Source organism: Vidua macroura, chromosome 6 (genome assembly GCF_024509145.1).
Source record: "Vidua macroura isolate BioBank_ID:100142 chromosome 6, ASM2450914v1, whole genome shotgun sequence".
NCBI classification, from domain to species: domain Eukaryota; kingdom Metazoa; phylum Chordata; class Aves; order Passeriformes; family Viduidae; genus Vidua; species Vidua macroura.
In genome coordinates this window covers 32,241,140-32,259,091 of record NC_071576.1, presented here as the reverse complement: position 1 = coordinate 32,259,091, position 17,952 = coordinate 32,241,140, and the positions used below count along the sequence as shown (strand labels likewise).

The 17,952-nt window shown below is 41.9% G+C and overlaps 2 protein-coding genes across 5 annotated transcripts in view; one reads left to right on the top strand and one right to left on the bottom strand.

Moving 5' to 3' along the window:
* Positions 1-17,952, top strand: part of FSIP1 (fibrous sheath interacting protein 1) — a 134,889-nt gene that overhangs the window by 75,432 nt on the left and 41,505 nt on the right. For 2 of the 4 annotated variants that reach the window (XR_008437516.1, XR_008437512.1), the window contains exon 19: positions 12,637-12,664. The exons of 1 other annotated variant lie outside the window; for it this stretch is intronic. The gene's annotated coding sequence lies outside the window, so the exon portion shown is untranslated. Of the gene's footprint in view, positions 1-12,636; positions 12,667-17,952 lie in introns of those variants that run through there. One more of the 4 variants, XR_008437515.1, reaches the window with a different exon arrangement.
* Positions 1,880-17,727, bottom strand: THBS1 (thrombospondin 1). Its single transcript, XM_053980098.1, has 22 exons — positions 17,611-17,727; positions 17,353-17,447; positions 16,053-16,630; positions 15,492-15,567; positions 15,048-15,244; positions 14,754-14,879; positions 13,139-13,232; positions 12,615-12,788; positions 12,067-12,243; positions 11,592-11,765; positions 11,289-11,416; positions 11,028-11,180; positions 10,315-10,533; positions 9,707-9,814; positions 9,162-9,321; positions 8,653-8,771; positions 6,762-6,996; positions 6,151-6,378; positions 5,672-5,943; positions 5,114-5,211; positions 4,864-5,003; positions 1,880-4,224 (listed from the first exon to the last, which is right to left on the bottom strand). The coding sequence occupies exons 2-22, from the start codon at positions 17,420-17,422 to the stop codon at positions 4,217-4,219; spliced, it is 3,534 nt and encodes a 1,177-aa protein (XP_053836073.1). The 5' UTR covers positions 17,423-17,447; positions 17,611-17,727; the 3' UTR covers positions 1,880-4,216.

Sequence of the window (17,952 nt, the reverse complement as noted above, 5' to 3'; positions counted from 1 at the left end):
AACCAGAACTCCCCTTGTGGATACTTTAAGATGCTTACTTCTCAATCTCAACACTCATTTCCAAAATGAATTTATGTTGAAAATCTACCATTTACTGTGGACTTTCCTGCAAAAATCATACCAATATCAGTAAAAAATGCACTATTGTCATTAAGATACCGATCTTTCTACACTTATCTCAGTCTTTATCTCCATAGCTTATGAATACCTACTGGTTAAACTACTACTCCTGTTGAATATAGGTTTGATGCAAATGACCACTTTAAAACTGAAGGTCCTGTATTTGCATGGGCTCTGAGAAGACCGTGTTGTGGAAGAAAAACATTGTGTTCTCTACAATAGCATGAAATGAAAAGATTACTTATGCAAAAATAGTTGGCCAATACCAAGTAATTTTAGAAGTGGCATGCATTGGCTGGTACACTTACATGTTCCACTGATGAGTCTCCAGGGATGTTTGGAACAGCAAATTTCCCACAGGCTTCTCTGCCCTGTGAAGTGTGGCCACCTGCCATGTTCTTCGTATTTAGTTCTTCTTCAGTAGTTTCTTTGGACAAGTAAAGGCCTAACTTACCTCAACTATAGCTCTTTCTTGTGTCCTACTGTATTCCCACCCACCAAGCAAAAAGTGGGTGGACTTAGGCTATGGGTTAACGCAAAGCATATGGCTTGCCTTTTTTATTCTAATGACAAGAAAAACTACAAAAATGCATGCACTAAATTAGCATGAAAGTTTGGCATGGCTCACACAAGATCATTGGAATGGGCTGCCAAGGCTGTCTTCCCCACAGCAGCAGCAGTTCTCTGTTTCAAACTTTTGGTTAGACCTACATATATTCATATATAGATATGTTCAGATATAGATATGTGCTCAGAAAACTGTTGGCTTTAAGGTATCTCCTTCTTCCTGCAAGTAAATGAAGAGATTTCTCCAGGTTGGAACCATCTTTGTTTTTTATAGTTGTTGGTCTTTTCGGCATCTTTTGGAGGCCAGAAGAGTTAAGAGACAAACCTGCAGGACGTAAGGTACTGCAGGCCCAGGTAAGATCAGATGGGTTACACTGTCAGTGCACTCCCACTACCCCATCTTGTTCCAGACAAGTCAAGCAGACAGTCCGGTAACTGATGAGGGCTGAAATTCCTCGCCCCTCATAACAGGCCAGGAGTTCTTTGCTCTCCTTGTTCTCAGTAGGAAAAAATTAAAATATACAGGACTGCCCTCAAAAGAGTAGTGACAAAGAACAGGAGTCTTCATCCTCAGGAAAAGAAGATGTAAAGATTAATTTTCTACACCTGCAGGACGCCCTCACTACACTTCTCATGTGGGTATCTAGTGCTCCTGTTACAGCACCTGCCTTTGCTAAGGGGTGCACAAGACAAGCTGCTGCTGCAAGTAGAGATTGAGGAATCAGTCTTGACCACTAGTTTTAGCAGCATGTTCTAGAAGTTGATTGGGTGCCCTGGCATCAGCTCTTTGATGACACTAGCAGTTTCAGTTGTGAGAGCCTGATGCACCAGCCCCTGCAAATAGCCAATATGCTGCCTCTTTTCATGTGGAAGGGGGCAGGCCTGGCTGGGTATGACTGCAGTCACTCAAAGAGTGTTCTGCCTGTGCCTGTGTTGAGGGCAGCATGGCTTGGAAGTCTTCAAGGGAAGCCTTCAGAATCAAAGGTGCCAGCTGCCCGTGCTGTGACTGCAGCAGTGCCTGCAGGTGGGCCAGAGGTTACACACAGGGTAAGAGATCAGGTGCACCCCCTCAGAATAGTTGTAATGTAGAGTGCCGAGAAAATCTTGCATAAAAGGCAAATTTGACACAAGTAGCACATCAGTGATTCAGAGATGTATTACAAAACATTAATAAAACCAGCAAACAAAGGTATAAATATAAATGTCCTTGGTGGTTTATTGTTCCTTGTATGTAAGAAGCTTTATTGTACAACTTACACAACTTTAGAATGGAAAAATGGTTAAAAATGTTTACAAAAAAAAAGCATGTTCTTAGAAAATTATGCTAGCAAAAACATTGGGAGGAGGGAAGCAAAAAAATCTTCAGTGTGCAAACTTTTTATAAAAATAGAAATACTAACTCTACAGGTAGCATTTCATGATAAATTATTTAAATAGCCTATCTACACAATTATGTGATTAACTATTACAATGGCAATGAGAAAAATAATTTATAAAAATACAAGCAATGGTATACAAGATGACAGGAAAAAATATAATACAACATTAGAAATTGTATTTGACTTTTTTTTTTTCCAATGCCATTTCCTTTCTGGGAATACATTTTCTGCAAAGAAATTTTTACTATGTACAGCATTAACTTTTTAGTACTACAGTAGCTTTAAAGTTTGTTAGACATTTGAACTCTGCTTGCTCCAAAGGTTTTTCTCAGTCACACAACAATGAGGTAATATTTGTACGTAAAACTTTCACCATGTTCATTTCTTTTTGTTTTTTGAAAAGACAAGGAAATATTATAGGTATAAGGATGCTGCCCCTTCTGTTGGGGAAAACAGTCTTTTAAGGTACATCAAGGCCTCTCCCTCTTTTGCAAGGAGCTCCTGAAATTGCCTAGTCTGTGATGAATTCCTTCTTTTGCAGCTGCATGTCACTAGTTCCCAGTGGAGCATGCAGTGGCCCAGAGAGCCCATGACGTGGTTATTGAGGGCTGTCCTCGTGCCTCCCGCTGCAATCTCCTCAGGGCAGCTCTCCTGGCTCTGGGTTACACCCATTGACCAGAGCTAAAGCATCACAGACATTTCCCAGCACTAGAGCATGCTGGGAGGGTGAATGGCATTCCCTCATCTCTAGTGCTACGGATGGGACAGAAACTGCTACTATCTCAAGGGACTTGAATTTTAGCACTGCAGAACAGTTGCCTGCCAGACTACCAACTGCCTTGCACAAAGAAAGGAAAAGCCAACATTGAGCTCAGACTGAGAAAAACAAACATCCCATTGCCCACACCCTCAATTTTCCTTGTGCCTCAAAGCCTTTATGGGAAAATTGCTCTTTGTAACAAATACATCACCACTATCTGCTCCAGACAAGACTTTTTTTCTCAACTAAACCCTCTCTAGTTTCAGTAGAGAACAGCGACAATAAATAATCTGTATTTACAATCTTACAGTCATGAAGACTTGTAACAATGATTAGGTGGATAGTCTTGACGCATCTCTTGTTGTTTTAATCAATAATCCCTCAGTCATTATAACATCAAGAATAGGCAAAAATAAATATTTTACAATTTTATCTACAGGCCCCTTTTCATCCCCTCTAAAGAAGCGAGGGGTTTAAAACATCTATGGCATGTAGAAAAGGAATGTTTTCATTACATAATTTTTGTGCCTCTTTAACCATAAAAAGTGAAGCATGTGCTGGTTTTCTGAAGGACAGCACAGTGCTAGCTGAGATGGTGGTGCTTTCTGGCACCATATCTGAAAGAACACATTTGAAGGTAAGCAAGACCTGCATCTAAATCAGGAAAAAACAGAATCTAATAATGAATCCCAGTTCTCCCAAAGCTGGTGTGATCCAGTGTACCAGTTTTTATCCTCTTTCCCTCTTGCCATGACAGAAATCAATTTTAGGATATCTGTTTTGTCCTGTGTAGTACAGCAACTGATCTAGCTCACCACAGAGTAAGGCTATGTTTTTATCTGAAAGGTATGACACAGAAAACAATTTCTCCAAGTTAAATGGATGTAAACGAAAGTAGCACAGCCTTCCTTAAAAAAAATTCTCTACCCCATAAAGAAAGACCTAGAGTTCCCCCTCCCACCCAAACTCCCTCTTCCCCACACAATGAAAGGTCTTCAGTTTAAGTAGTCCACAGCACATCCAAAGATGTTCTTTTACAAAATGCTACTCCATGGGACCTCCAGTTAGAGAGGCAGTGACACTGCACTGTGATAAACAGCAAACAAATGTCTTTCCTACTGAAAGAAGTGTGCTTGTTCAGTGACAATTCTCATTTGCAAGACACATTTGCTTCCTTCCACTTCAGCAGAGGTCAGATACCAAGTATGTTCTCACTTTCATTCTCTCAAAAGCATTCTCTTGAGGCAGGTCATGTGTTTCGAGTCCACATTTATGCAGAAAGAAGAAAGGAAGGAATAATATAATGGTCCCAGGATTTGTAAGGCTAAACGTTTCAAAAGGTGCAATTACCAGCATTTTTAAATAGTCTCTGATTCCAATAATCTTGTGATTATGAATCTGTGAAAAAAGGAAAAGATATATTTATGTGTTATTTATATTTATATTATGCATGATTATGTCCAAGTCATTAATGCCCAGAGACATTTTTAGAGAAAATGGAAAGTACTTTCAATTAGGTGCTTCCTTGAGTTAGACTTCTTAATCTAATCTATGTAACCATTACATAATGAAGTGACAATTTCAGAAGTCTAGGACAGCTGGAACTAGTTGTATGCACTTACCTCCACTAAACTTCAAGACTGCAATACATGGACAACCTTCTACTTTGCTTACTTTTAAGCAAATCATCTCTTTACTTACTAAAGTCAGTGTATTGCATTTCTACCTTAGATTTTGTCAGATGTGCTCATTCATTCTAGTCAGCACTTTAAAGAAGAGTCAAGATGTATTTCATTTCTGGAACTCAACATGGATTACTGATACTTTGAAATAAAACAATAGAAATACACTTAGATTTTATATATTTTTTTTTTTTACTGTGAAGAGTTTATCAAGGTGTCCTGTTTCTTCCTGCAGAACTTGTTCAAACCTGAACCATGAAAGATCACAGTTGAACTTTCCCTTTTGGCTCCTATGTCTTATGTTCTTGAACCAATTCATTTATATAGGATCTCTTAACTGCAATGTCATCCTTACCTCTGCATTCATATTTAAGGTCTGAGAAGAACACCATTTCTTGAGAGAAGACAAATAATCCTAGCCGACCACCAGCATAGGTTTTATCATAGATTGGTCCTGAGTCTGCCATGATTTTCTTCCCTTCATACATTACAACCCTACAAAGAGACAAAAGCTCAGCCATCTTTGACAAGATCCTGTGAGATTCATCTCCACAGACATCCACTTTTCCTCTGATATTTACGTCAGATAAAAGGATGATGCTCACCTGATGTAGCCTGTCTTTGGTCTATGGCTAAGTCGCCATCTGTATGCAGTGAAGTCTTTCCAGCCTATGTGACGAGGATCATGCCACAGAGTTCTCACCTGTGAAAGAACGTTTTTTTATCAACCAAAGGCCAGAGATAACACAGAAGTTATTTTGACATGAAGGTGCCTTATTATTAAAGGCTGCAATAAGTCATTAGGCTCTGTAATAGCCTAAATATAGAAAAAATAGAAATCACCTGCACTTAAATTTACTTTTAAAATATGTAAATTGAAAGATATAGCACAATTCCACAAACAATAGATTCACTGCTGCTGGAAAGCCTGTCTGCAGTAAGCAACCCTGTTAATTGTATATCATATTTTACTTGATTAGGAAAAATGATGAAGTTATTGATCTTTGCCAAGAAGCCTATATGATCAGCACGTGCAGGCCCCCTCTAAGTGTCTAATTTGCTGGAAGAACAGCCTGCCTTATGCAGAAGAGTATGTTACCACACTGGAGTACTCATGTTATCACGTTAAGAGTACTTCAACATGTAGTAAGTGCCACTCTTACCTGGCCAGGAGTGTTTCCTGTGTGCCACAGAGCATTACGAAGGTGTTCTCCTGGACCAGTGGTGGAATTCACAACTTTGATGGAGAGACCTGAATAGCCTTGAGCTTTGGTTGGTGTGGAGTCCCAGTAAGACTGGGTGATCTGCTTCCACATGACAACATAGAAACGACTGCTAGATTGGTAGCCAAATACAAAGCCAGCATAATCATCATCCCTTTCTGTATTGATAAAGAAGGTACCGCTGAAGTCCACAGCATTGAATTCATCAAAACCTATGGGGACATTAAAGAATAAAGTTTTAGATGCTACTTTTTTACAATTATTGAACAACTTTTTATTAGTTACTCAGGTTTTCATCCTCTCCCCCACCACAACTAAAAAAACAAACAACACAATCCCCCACCCCCATGAACAAACAAACAACAACAAAAAAATCAAACTACCCCAAACAACAGTGCATGTTAAATTTTTCCCCTTACCTACTGCAAGGCCAGGGTCACAGTTGACTGTCTGAACCAGTTCTTTACCCTGGTGACGAACAACCCAGTTTGGATCATTTTGGGATGTTCCTTTGGGATCCAGAGGAATCATCTGAAATTTTCGGAAATCAGTCTCACTAATTTCCACATTTTCAGGGCAGATATCATCAATGTCTGGCACACTGTCTTGGTCAAAGTCATCTTTGCAAGCATCTCCACGTCCATCACCTGTATGATAAAAGTAATTTCACTATTTTATTACCACTGCTGTTTGCTTCTGAGTGTTACAGCTTGGGAGTTGAAGTCTGAATTGCAGATCTCTGACTGCCCAGGTACTTGGCAGACACATGACAGAAACCACAGCAGCTACTGTATAAATGCCCTTTCACTCCAGCCTGATAGTGACTTAGGAATAATTTGGATATGTGGTCATTTTTACATTGACGTTTACTCCTGAGAAGCACTACAACAACATTCTGGGGTTTTTTCCTGGTACAGACATTCTGGTTTTTTGTTACTTAGTTTTGTCCAATATTAAATAGTATGAAAAAAATAGCATCAAACTGTTGGAAGATACTCTTAAAATGTTATTATGATACTGGCTCTCTTACCATCAGAATCAGCTTGATCTGGGTTGGCAACCAATCTGCAGTTGTCTTTGTCATCAGGGATACCATCATTGTCATCATCATGGTCACAGGCATCACCTTTTCCATCCTTATCATGGTCAGCTTGATTGGCATTGGGCACATAGGGGCAGTTATCAAGGTTATTTTGATGACCATCTTCATCTATGTCCTGGTTGTTGTCACACTGATCACCGATGCGATCAGAATCGGTGTCTTCCTATCAGAGGAGAAAAAAAAAAAACATTTTAAAAGGCCACTTAAAGAAGGCTGAGACAGGAGTCTCTGAAATAGGAGTCTTAATATATAGAATTAATTGGGATTTCTGCTTGCTTTATCAAGAGCTAAGATGGATATAGTGAGTGGATTAATACAGACTTAAAACTGCCTGTGCTAACTGGTTTTATGCTACTTTAGTCTTGTTCTGGTTTTAATTTGAATTCACAGCATCAGAAAGCAGTCTGATCATCAGCTATCTTGTGCCTTTGCCACGTGCCTCTTCTGTCACTAGTCTACCATACTGGATGCAGGGTACTATCTCCTGCCTTCCCTGGCAGCAATGTGGTTTCAAGGGTCAAATCAGGCTTGGATTACTCTGTACTTAGTCAGTAGAGATTGTAACATTACAACAGTCTACCAATGCTTGGTGTTACATCCTCTACACCACAGCTTAATTTTCTCTATCATAAATGTTCTTCATGCCCCCTGATTCATCAGTCAAGATTATTGTTCCCATGGTGGTGACAGACTGCATTAACTAACTAGTGTGCTTGCTGATCACATATTTTAGCCAGTCATTTGCATAATCAGCTCCTGAACTAAGAAAAACAATCCTGTGACCCCTGAGGTTGCCTCACATTTAGCCTAGTAGTCTTGTGAACACAGGTGGGTGACCCTGGTGTAGACAGAAGGCATACCATACACTGTTGGATTAGCTGCTAACTCTGGCACTTGAAATCTAATATCTCCACTTCTAGAACTTGATTAGGATAGTGTTTGGAAAGCTATTAGAGTCTTATATTAAAATTTCAAAGTCACAAGAGAAAGGATCTTCCTGAAAGCAGCTGCCTCAAAGGATCTTCAGGTGATTCCTTCCCTCAAGTGAGGAAGTAGTAAAGCAAGTGACAATGACTAAGACATTTTATATTCTCTGTTTAAATCCTTCAAGTAACACTGCTTTTAGGCTACATTCCACTGATTTGCATCTGCTTTTCTAATCCTTCAAACATTCCAGTTATGTCCCTGAAGCTATTAAACTTAGTCTTTTAAATGACAGGATGTCACAGGCTTTATCTACTTCTGCCTTCAGTTTTTGAATCAGTAAGTTGTGTGAGAGTCTGGATCCCCCTGGACTTTTATGAAGGTGAATTTTACAAGTGTCAGAATATGGCTTTTTCCTAGAGAAAAGCAACTTGTGCTGCCTTCTACTTACTGCTAGAAAAGTTATCTTCTGAAATGCAGTTGGCTTCAAGTTTAGGGACAAAATTTAAAGAACAGCTTTTTGTCTAAGTGAACACAGCACTATGGGCTATGAAGAGAGTAGTTCCACTACCCACATGTTACACAATGTTCCCAAAGTATTTCATATTCTCTCTGTGAGGATCACCACAACTGACAAACCTAAGAAAGGTTTAGGCAACAAGCATATGCAGTAGTCTTACAGATCTTCACTACAGCTACTTTTCAGAAAATACCTAGCAGCTGTTCAAACTCTGAGGGCATGTTATTTGATAAAGGCACCAAATGGGAAAGTGGTAAGAATTATTTGTGACAAGTAAAATTTGAGGTGCAACCTGTTCAAATATTTTCTACAACACAGAACATGCTGTATTCTTTAGCACACCAGTCCTCTACTTATATAATTCAAATCCCTTACCTGATCAGGGTTGTGTTCCAGTGGACAGTTGTCACACTGATCTCCAACACCATCCAAGTCTGTATCCCTCTGGTCTACATTGTAGACATACTGGCAGTTGTCCCTTTCATTAAGCACCCCTGTAAAAGTTCATGAATGAAAATCAGACATCTAAATGCTAAAAAGGACTGTATAAAGCCACCACACACTTCTTGATACCTTTTTTAAATTTTGAATATAATTTGAAAGCTTTGAAACATGACTCATCACTAGCTCTGTCACACACTTCTGCTTCTATTGCCTTGTGAGAGTGGAGATCGAATTGAACTGTGCCAAAATGTATAGATTCAAAAGTGAATTTCCATTATCCCTAACTGTTCCTTCAGTAGCCTTCATGTCCTGAAACCACCACAGGGGAACTTTTGTGCATTCAGGGATGAAATTCTGGTAGGAAATCAGAATTACATTGGGTTCATTTGATTCATGGCTGATTAGAAAACCATCTAAAGGAGTGATCAGAGGCCACCTACCATCTCCATCAATATCTATTGCACATGCATCTCCTTCTCCATTGTTGTCAGTGTCAGTTTGATCAGGGTTGTGATTGTAGGGACAGTTGTCACAGCGGTCACCAACATCATCCCTGTCGTAGTCATACTGCTGTGGGTTGTAGATGAATGGACAGTTGTCCTGCAAAAGTGAGAAAAGTCAAGTTTTAAAAAGAGTCAGATTAAAGCTTTAACCAGATTCTGCTTATGCTTGTACTGCTTTATGAAAGAAGAAATGAAAGATGGGGAAACAGTTAAAACTCATATAATACTATCTCAGAACACCCTGTTGCTGGCATGAGTGTATGAATGGCTAAATGAAAAATGAAAATTCACTTCCAAAGCTCAAACAGCTACAGAAAGTTTGTCTGCACAGTTATGCATATCTAAGGTTTCTAGGATAGCTGTCAGTGCCAGCAATTTCCTATGATCCTCTCTTAAGATTAAGGTCAGAAGCTAGACCCCAGCTTTGGGAAGGGGAGTGGGAAAGCCACATCCTCAAAGGCTGGTCTTTTCTGTTTCCTTACCCGGTCATCAGGAATGCCATCATCATCATCATCACTGTCACAGGCATCACCAATCCCATCCTTATCATAGTCTTCCTGCCCTGAGTTAGGCAGATTAGGGCAGTTATCCTACAAGGAAAGAAGTACACAGAGATGTTCACTCCTGGTATTATTACAATATAGTTTTGAGCAGGTAAAATCTAATCATTAGGCAAAATTGTAGCACCTCGATCAGGTAGGAGTAACCTTACTGTAATTCTCTCAATTTAAGCTAGTGATTACAGTGATAAGTCTTAGAAAGCCACAGTTAAATAATTTCTAAAATAAAGTTTGGGTTGCTTTTGAGAATCTTACCCTGCTGCTCTTCCCTTGGAGATTGCTATCAGAACAAAGCTGATATAGGTATGGTCTAAATTAGAATCTTCCTAGAACATTTACAATAATCAGGCTTCATTTTTTTCCCATATCACAAGAATATATAAAGCAATACAGCAACAGCAAGAGCCTCCTAGCAATGCCTTGACAATGGTATCCCTACACCTCCTCTAACCTAGAAGGTTTTTTGCAGAGAGCATAGTTTAATAGCTTAGGCTGTTAGAATGGCAGATGGTAAAAGAGGATAAACTTACTTTTTTACAGTGGTAAGTGGCATTGGCAACACAAACCAGGTTCTCATTTGGCCATCCATCCAAGTCAGTATCTTCTCCACAGATTATGCCATTGCCAGCATAGCCTGGTTTACATTCACAGCGATACATGGGGTCACTAAAATGGCCAAGATAATTGCATTTGGCATTCTTGTTGCAGTCATGTGTTCCATCTGTGCATGGATTACGTGGCTTGCAGACCTAGAAGACCACACAGAAAATAAACCCACTGCAAACATTCATTTATCCCTCACTTTTCCTCCAAAGATTCAAATACATCCTAATCAATCAGGCAAAAAAAGTCTCATTCATGGCTTTCTTCCGGTCCTCAACTCCAGTACCAGTCTTAGCACTAATTATTTTTCTTGTTCAAACCTTATGTATTATCAAATGGAACCAAGCACTAAGATATCTGAGGCACATACTGTTGTATCTTTAGTGAATACTGATTTACTCCTGAGTTACTCCTAAAATTATGTGTAACCTCTGAACCCTCCATGGCTGAGGAGGACAATGATATTTAAAACTCATTTTGATCTTCAAAAGAAACTGGTTAATGCTTCTTCTGTTCTGAATCACAGAAGATGGTGTTTTATTAAATGCTCCAAGTCTTTTTTGCCTAGAAGAGGTGTTTTTTGTTTTTTAGAAACTTTGTGAGATTTCGTAACCCAGAACAATTCTCAAATTGACAATACCTGTTTGTTACTCATGGCATCCTCAACACTGCGGCCAAATGGCTGTGTTCCAGTGAAACGTGGTGGGCAAGGCAGACAGTTGTACCCAGGTTCTGTATTCTCACACCTGTGCACTCCGTTGGAGACAAAGCAGGCATCAGGAACCTCTTTGCACTTTTGAGATAAAGGAGAACAACAGTTAGCATTATGAAACAGTAATTCTATTCTCCCTTTCCATTTTCTTTTGTTCCCTTTCAAGGAGCAAACTAATAGTCTTCTTACCTCATCAATATCTTGGCAGTGAATACCATCACCATGGTAGCCAGCAGGACAGGCACCACACTTCCAGGAACCATCAGGGGCACTGGTGCATGTAGCCCCCGCAAAGCAGGGATTAGACAGACACCCATCTGTGAAACAAGCGAGGAAATGTTATGATAAAGGATGCTTTACCATGCTGCTACACTAGTGTATTTGGCTGATATCCTGGTTTAAAATTCTAGCACTTGAGGTTTGCAGACTTTACACTGGTATTTTCAAGATTATCAACAACCTTCAGATGTTAATGGACAAATGGATACTCACCAATTGGACAGTCCTGTTTGTTGCAGACCTGAGTCCCTCTAGCTTCACCTACACAAGTCTTCCCACCATACTGAGGCTCAGGATTATTGCAGAGACGGCTTCGTTTCTGAAGTCCTCCTCCACATGTCACTGTGCAAGCATCCCATGGAGACCATGGTCCCCAGTTGCCATTAACTAAAGGGAGAAGAAGAGAGAAAACATGTATAGCTTTAAGTTCAGTGCTACAACTAGTTTCTACCTAAGGACTAAGGACTGTACTTTTGTAGGGAGAGCAGTTCAGACATTGCTCTGACATAAATGACAGAATTAATGGACTCCACAGAAGAGGCATAAAAATAGTTTCATCTGAAACTAACCTGTGAGGTTTTACATAGCCCACCTCTATGAAGAATACTAGAACAAGCTTACTTAGTAACTACTCAGAATGTTCACTATTTAAGCTACCAATTACTAGTTACCACCAGGACACACTTACTTGGGCAAGGATCTTTCTGGCAGGCTTTGTTTTCTCTTGCTTCACCCTCACAAGGTTTGCCATTCAGCTGTGGTACTGGAGAGTTGCAAAGACGAATTCTAGTAATGATGCCCGTGCCACAAGTGACAGAACATGATGACCATGGTGACCAGTGACTCCAGCCACCATCCTGTTTAACTACAAGAGAGATTTCTGTTATTTATAATTTCTGAAGACTTCAGCTGTACAACACCCAGGACATAGTCAGTACCAGGACCAAAGACTCCATGTGTAATGGATAGCCTCCTGACTGTCACAGATCAAGTTTTGCACCTAGGGAAACTTCATACCTAAACTGGCATCACATTTCGTCCTGGGAGCTGTGTCCAAACATGCCTATTTACTGCATTAACTATCTGCTCCCCTCCACCTTGTTAATACAAGTCCTTAAAGCTAGAAGCCAAGGATCCATGCCAGTGGCAGAGCTACATGGTAATCCTTGCTTTTAACATTCATCCAATAAATGCAGCCTCTGTTTTACTACCAGCATGAGTAGATTAAATACTTACATCTCTTATCACACTCCTGAAGGTGGCAAGTCCGAGTCTGTACAGAGGAGCCTTCACAGCGGTTATTGAGACTGTCACAGGAACGGCCTCTCTGCTGAATCCCATTACCACAGGTCACAGAACACGAGGTCCATTCAGACCAAGGAGACCATCCATCGTCTGCATAGTCACTAGCTGCAGAGGGATACAGCTCTGAGTAAGACTCCAGGTAGATGTTTTTCCATATCTTTTCGCCCACCCCTCTCTCCTCAAAAAAGGACACAACTGTTCTCAGAAGCCATATGCATCTTCCTTCTTTGTATGAGATAAAGGCCATGAACTCAAACATTTCAGTATGTTGCATATTGTAAAAAATATCTGAACATGGATCACGTAAGTGATTAGCCTCCAAGACACATCAGATTAACCTACTTCAGAAGTACAAGGTTACCCTTGGATATCCAGCTCTGGTATACTGCAGAGCAGCATGGGTCTAGTTAGATGTGGCCAACTGCTACAGGACTGTGGAAGTATTAAGTACTTACGCCAGCACCGAGGGCAGCACTCCCCATCAGGCACGGTGGCATTGGAACAAGGCATGAGAGGACAGGACACTTTCCGGCATATAGTGGCAGAGTTCTATAAAGAGTTGTGAGAATTACAGTTACCAAGTGGAATATAAACAATGTTTGGAGTCTGAGTAAATAATAGGGACCTTTTCTGCAGAACTTTAAGACTCAGTAGCATATCTAAAGCAGAGACCCTTGTATTTAGAGCTAAAATACCACCCAAGGGGTAGTCCCAGGTATTTTCAGTCAAACTTCATCTCATTTCCATTCTCACCCATTATTTTTTAGTCAAAAGCAGAAATATTTTGGTTCTGCAGAAGTTTACCAGTAGTAGCTAGCAGATGCTGGCTCAAGTAAATGACTATTATGTGATACCCAAAGTACAAGGTTAGATTTCAAAGAAATGAAACAAGAATGAGAAGCCAACTTTTTTTTCAGTTAATATGGATTAAAGCTGATTATATGGAAAAAATAAAATTAGTTTAGTGGACTCGGCTCAAGTGCCATGCAATCTATAACTTATAATTAGAGGTTTTTGATCTGTAAGCCAAACAGGCAGGGTAAGAACATCCACCCCCAATCTCAGTAGCTAAAGGGCAGTCTGTAGTTTTGCTTCTTGAAGGTAGCAGCTTGGTCAGAAGAATGCTCTCATTATTACTGTTTTAGTCTCCCCAAGCAAATTACTAGATTAAGGCAATTAAAGCCAACATTGAGTAAACAGGTTGGTAGGAACGAGGCAAATGCAAAAGTCAATTACCATTTGCTGACTACAAGACAAAAGATGTAGAGAGCTAAAGAAACAGACACAGAATTTGAGTTGCCTTGTATTGCACATATACAAATACCTGACTTTTAGTTTCTAAAGAGTGGCATGCTAATTAACCCACTCTTTGGTAGACTGGTACCCCAAAGCGTTTGTGCTAAGGTATACTTAAATGGAACAAGCAAATAATTTAAAGAAACCCTGAAACTGTAAGTTTTGTGTATATTTACAACATTCAGCAGAAGTGAAACACAAAGCTTAAGTATCTTGCCAGGTAACCCAAGGATTTAAACAACTGAAATCCAAAAGGGATTGCTGTTCCATATAATCTATAAAAGCTAATAGGACACATCTAGAAGCATTTTCTAGATAAAGAAAAACACCACAAGTGCCTTTACTGAATACTAGAATGTCTTTTTCTACTAAGTCAGCAGGAGGTCCAGTGAAGACAGTGATCTAGAAAAGCTGATAGTACTATACATTTGTGATGTTAATACTGACTTAGTTTACTGATGGACTTATGTAAAGAATACAGGCATTCCCCAAATTAAGGAACTAAAACTGTTAATGCCTGTATTAGAGTGATACATATAATTTCAGAGTTTCATATAATTTTCTAAAATACTGCTGTTGAGACAAGGTATGGAAGCTGCCTTTATAGCAGAGATCTAGTAGAATGAAATAAACTGGGTAATTCTATGGCTTTTCTAGTATGCCCAGTTCTGTGTATGATTCACTCTTTCTAACAAACAATGTTGTTTAGAAATATCTGTTAATTCCAGCTTGCGAGTTTATATTCAGGTGATTTGTGAATGTGAGGAATCTTACCTGGCAAGTACATTCAGTGCAGCTGTCAATAGTCCACTCCTCTTTATTTTTGTGCAAGACTCCATTATGAATGCATGCTCCAGGAGTGATCTGGACTACTTTGGCAATGATTTCATTTTCTTCAGTCTTGGGGGTGAGAAGCAAAAAGTAGATATTTAGGATTTAATACAGAAATACCCTTTTTCACAAAAGTCAAACTGTTCTGCTGTTTACACAGGCGCTCAAAAGTCAGGTTATAATTAATTCACTAAATGCTAGTTAATGAAAGGTACCATGAAGTTGACCATCACTTACCACTTTTCGAACTCTGTCTTGAAGTGTTGTAACCATGGACCGTAGCCCTTGCACTTCCACAAACATATTTGTTAGTTCATCACAGGAAAATCCACAGACTGCTTGGATGTCCTTTGTTTTATGGCCAATGTAATTAGTGCGGATAGCTGGGCTGGAACCATTGATGGGGTTGTCCAAAGTAATGATTGCACTAGTGGCTAAGAGAAAAAACCAGACGTGAAGTAAATGCATTTTATACGACATGCATTTATCATTCCAGCCTAACGTCTGCTAAACAGCTGCCACCAGATTCATTAGGGTGCCTGCAGAAATATAATCTTATTTCTTATGCAATGTGGATTTGCATGTCAGCATACTTCTGAGTTCTGTTTCAACTTGTCTTTCTAAAGTAATGAGAAATCTTATTTTTAATAGGTCATTGGACTCAGAAGATTGTAAACTTACAGCTGGAGCAGCCTTTGTTCCGCAGGATAGTTTCCAGAGTTGTTCCAAACACAAACCGCACATTCTGCAGCAGACCCTGTGGACAGAGGAAGAATTACAGCTGTTTGCAGCAACTGCGAGGGAAAGAAGTACCACTTGCACTTGGAGAGACTGAAGGTCATGCAAGATCTCACAGAGCAATCTCATGACAGACAGACGGAAAAGTGAAACACATTGCTCTACTCTCCTTAATGAAAACCAGCCCTGCTTCCTAACGGTCTTATCCTTGAGCATAAGGACTTGGCAACTCTCCAGGCAGGAAGGAAAAAACCCATGGATTTCTGAATCTGATATAAGAAGCTGAGCAATGAAGCTGCAACTACATGTCTGGATGCTTCAGTGCCTCCTCATTGCTGCAGGAAGTTCCATCCCTGCAAATCTAATGCTTTACCCTTCAAACTCCATTAGTAAAGTTTAGGAGATTTAGAGGTCTTTGCTGCTGTTTAGGCTCATTGAATAGCTAATGCACCTTCAAAACAGATGACTGAAAATTCTAGGCAAAATCATAAGTGAAAGTCTTACCTGGAAGTTGTCATTGACTCCCCCTTTGGCAATACGGAGCCTGGCACTGCTGGCCAGGTCCCTAGTGAAGATGTTCTGGATGGGGATGTCCAGTTCAGCGTTCTCCATTTTCTCACACCCCACATAGAGCTGAGCTCGGTCCTCCTGCACAAACAGGGTGATATTCTTCCAATGTCCTGTAGCTAGCAAGACATCCTCTACTGACACTAACTGCTGCTTGCCATCAACAGAAAGGCTCAGGTCCAGGGAGCCTGCCTTGCCGTTTGATACTAGACTGAAGACATGACCAGAGCCATCTTTCTGTTCCACAGACAGCAGTGTGCCTCTGCTCTTCTTGGCTTGCCGGAGAGTGGCCAGGAGAATGAAGCCCTTCTCAGCATGGATGGCATCTAATAAGTCTTGGAACTTTGAGTCAGGGACAGCAGGGATGCGACTGGCATCTTCAATGCGGTAAGCAGGGCTGGAGGATTCTGGTCCCTTCACCAGGTACACCCCGGGGGCCCGGCGCCCCGCTCCCTTCCGCATGAAGCCAATGAGCTCAAAGAGATCGAACACGCTGTTATCATCATTCCTGGATTCTGCAGAGAGAGATCAGGACAAGCATCATGAGAAAAGGACAAGAGGCTGAGTAGGTGCAAATCTCCCGGGATTACTTAACATTTTGGCTCCTGGTGCACATCGTGCAAGGCACAGTGCCTCACATCAGAGCACAGACAGTAGCTCTGATGGTGCAGCAGTCCCACCAGGAGCTGCTGTGCAGCAGTACATGTGCATTCCTGTACAGGAGCCAGTCGGCACAGGAGTGCCAGGTACCTGCTGACTGACACGCAAAGGTAGCAGCCATTCTGGCACCTCATTACACTCGAGCAGCACAGAAATAGACAGCAAAGCCCAATCTGCAATATTCCTGTGCTAGGACAAGGCAAAGTGAGTTTGCATAATCCAGCTGAGTGACAGCAGCACAGCAGCCGCTTCTCTATGGCACCAAGGCGGCAGCCTACTACCCCATTGCTTCTTCAGGCAGTTCCTACATCGTGTTCTTCCTTTCTTCTGCTCAGCGCAGAGGTAGACAAGCTACACGCTCAAGTTCTGGAGACTCTGCATTCCTATTTCTCAAGGTTACACAAATTCCACACCAGAGAGAAGTTTCCTGTTCCCAACTAGCTGATGCTCAGGTTTAAACGTTTTTGTTCGTTGAGAGCTTTGGAGCTCTTTACCACGGAGCACAACTTCATCTGCCTACAACAGGCACCAAAGTTTTTTCTTTTTGCCCCCGGTAGCAGCACAGAGCTGGCCTTACCTGCAGTGCGCTTGGTCTCTGAGCCGCCGAGCACGAGGAGAAGGAGGCAGAGAGCAGTCGCTGGCCCCATGGCAAAGGTCTGTCTCTGAACCAGCCTGGGGACACACACGAGGAAGGTCACCGCGCTGCCGTCGCACCCACGACCGGCGCCAGCGAGGCTCCGGCTGGCAGGGAGGTTGCGCAGCGGGGACGGTGCAGGTGTCCCCGGCCGCCCTCGGACGGGACAGCGAGAGCGGCGGGAGCCGCTTCAGCACTTACCTGCGGGAAGAGCGATCCGGGCGGTCAGCGCCGGCCTCTGGGTACCGGCGGCCAATATCCGCGGGCGGCCCCGACTGTCCCGGCGCGGGAGGGCGAGCAGCGGCGGGCAGCTATAGCGGCGCTGCCGGGACTCTGCGGGCGCCGGCCGCCGCGCCCGGTTATAAAGGGATGGCTCGCATTCCTGGGCGCACGGCGGGCCAATCGGCGGCGGCGGGGCAGGAAGCGGGAGGCGGGAGCCGGGTGGCTCCGGGGCCAGGGACAACTTTCCGCAGGGGCCGGGGGGCGGGGGCGGGCGCGCCCCGCGGGCCGGGGGAGCGGGCGGACGCGGAGCCGCTGCCGCCC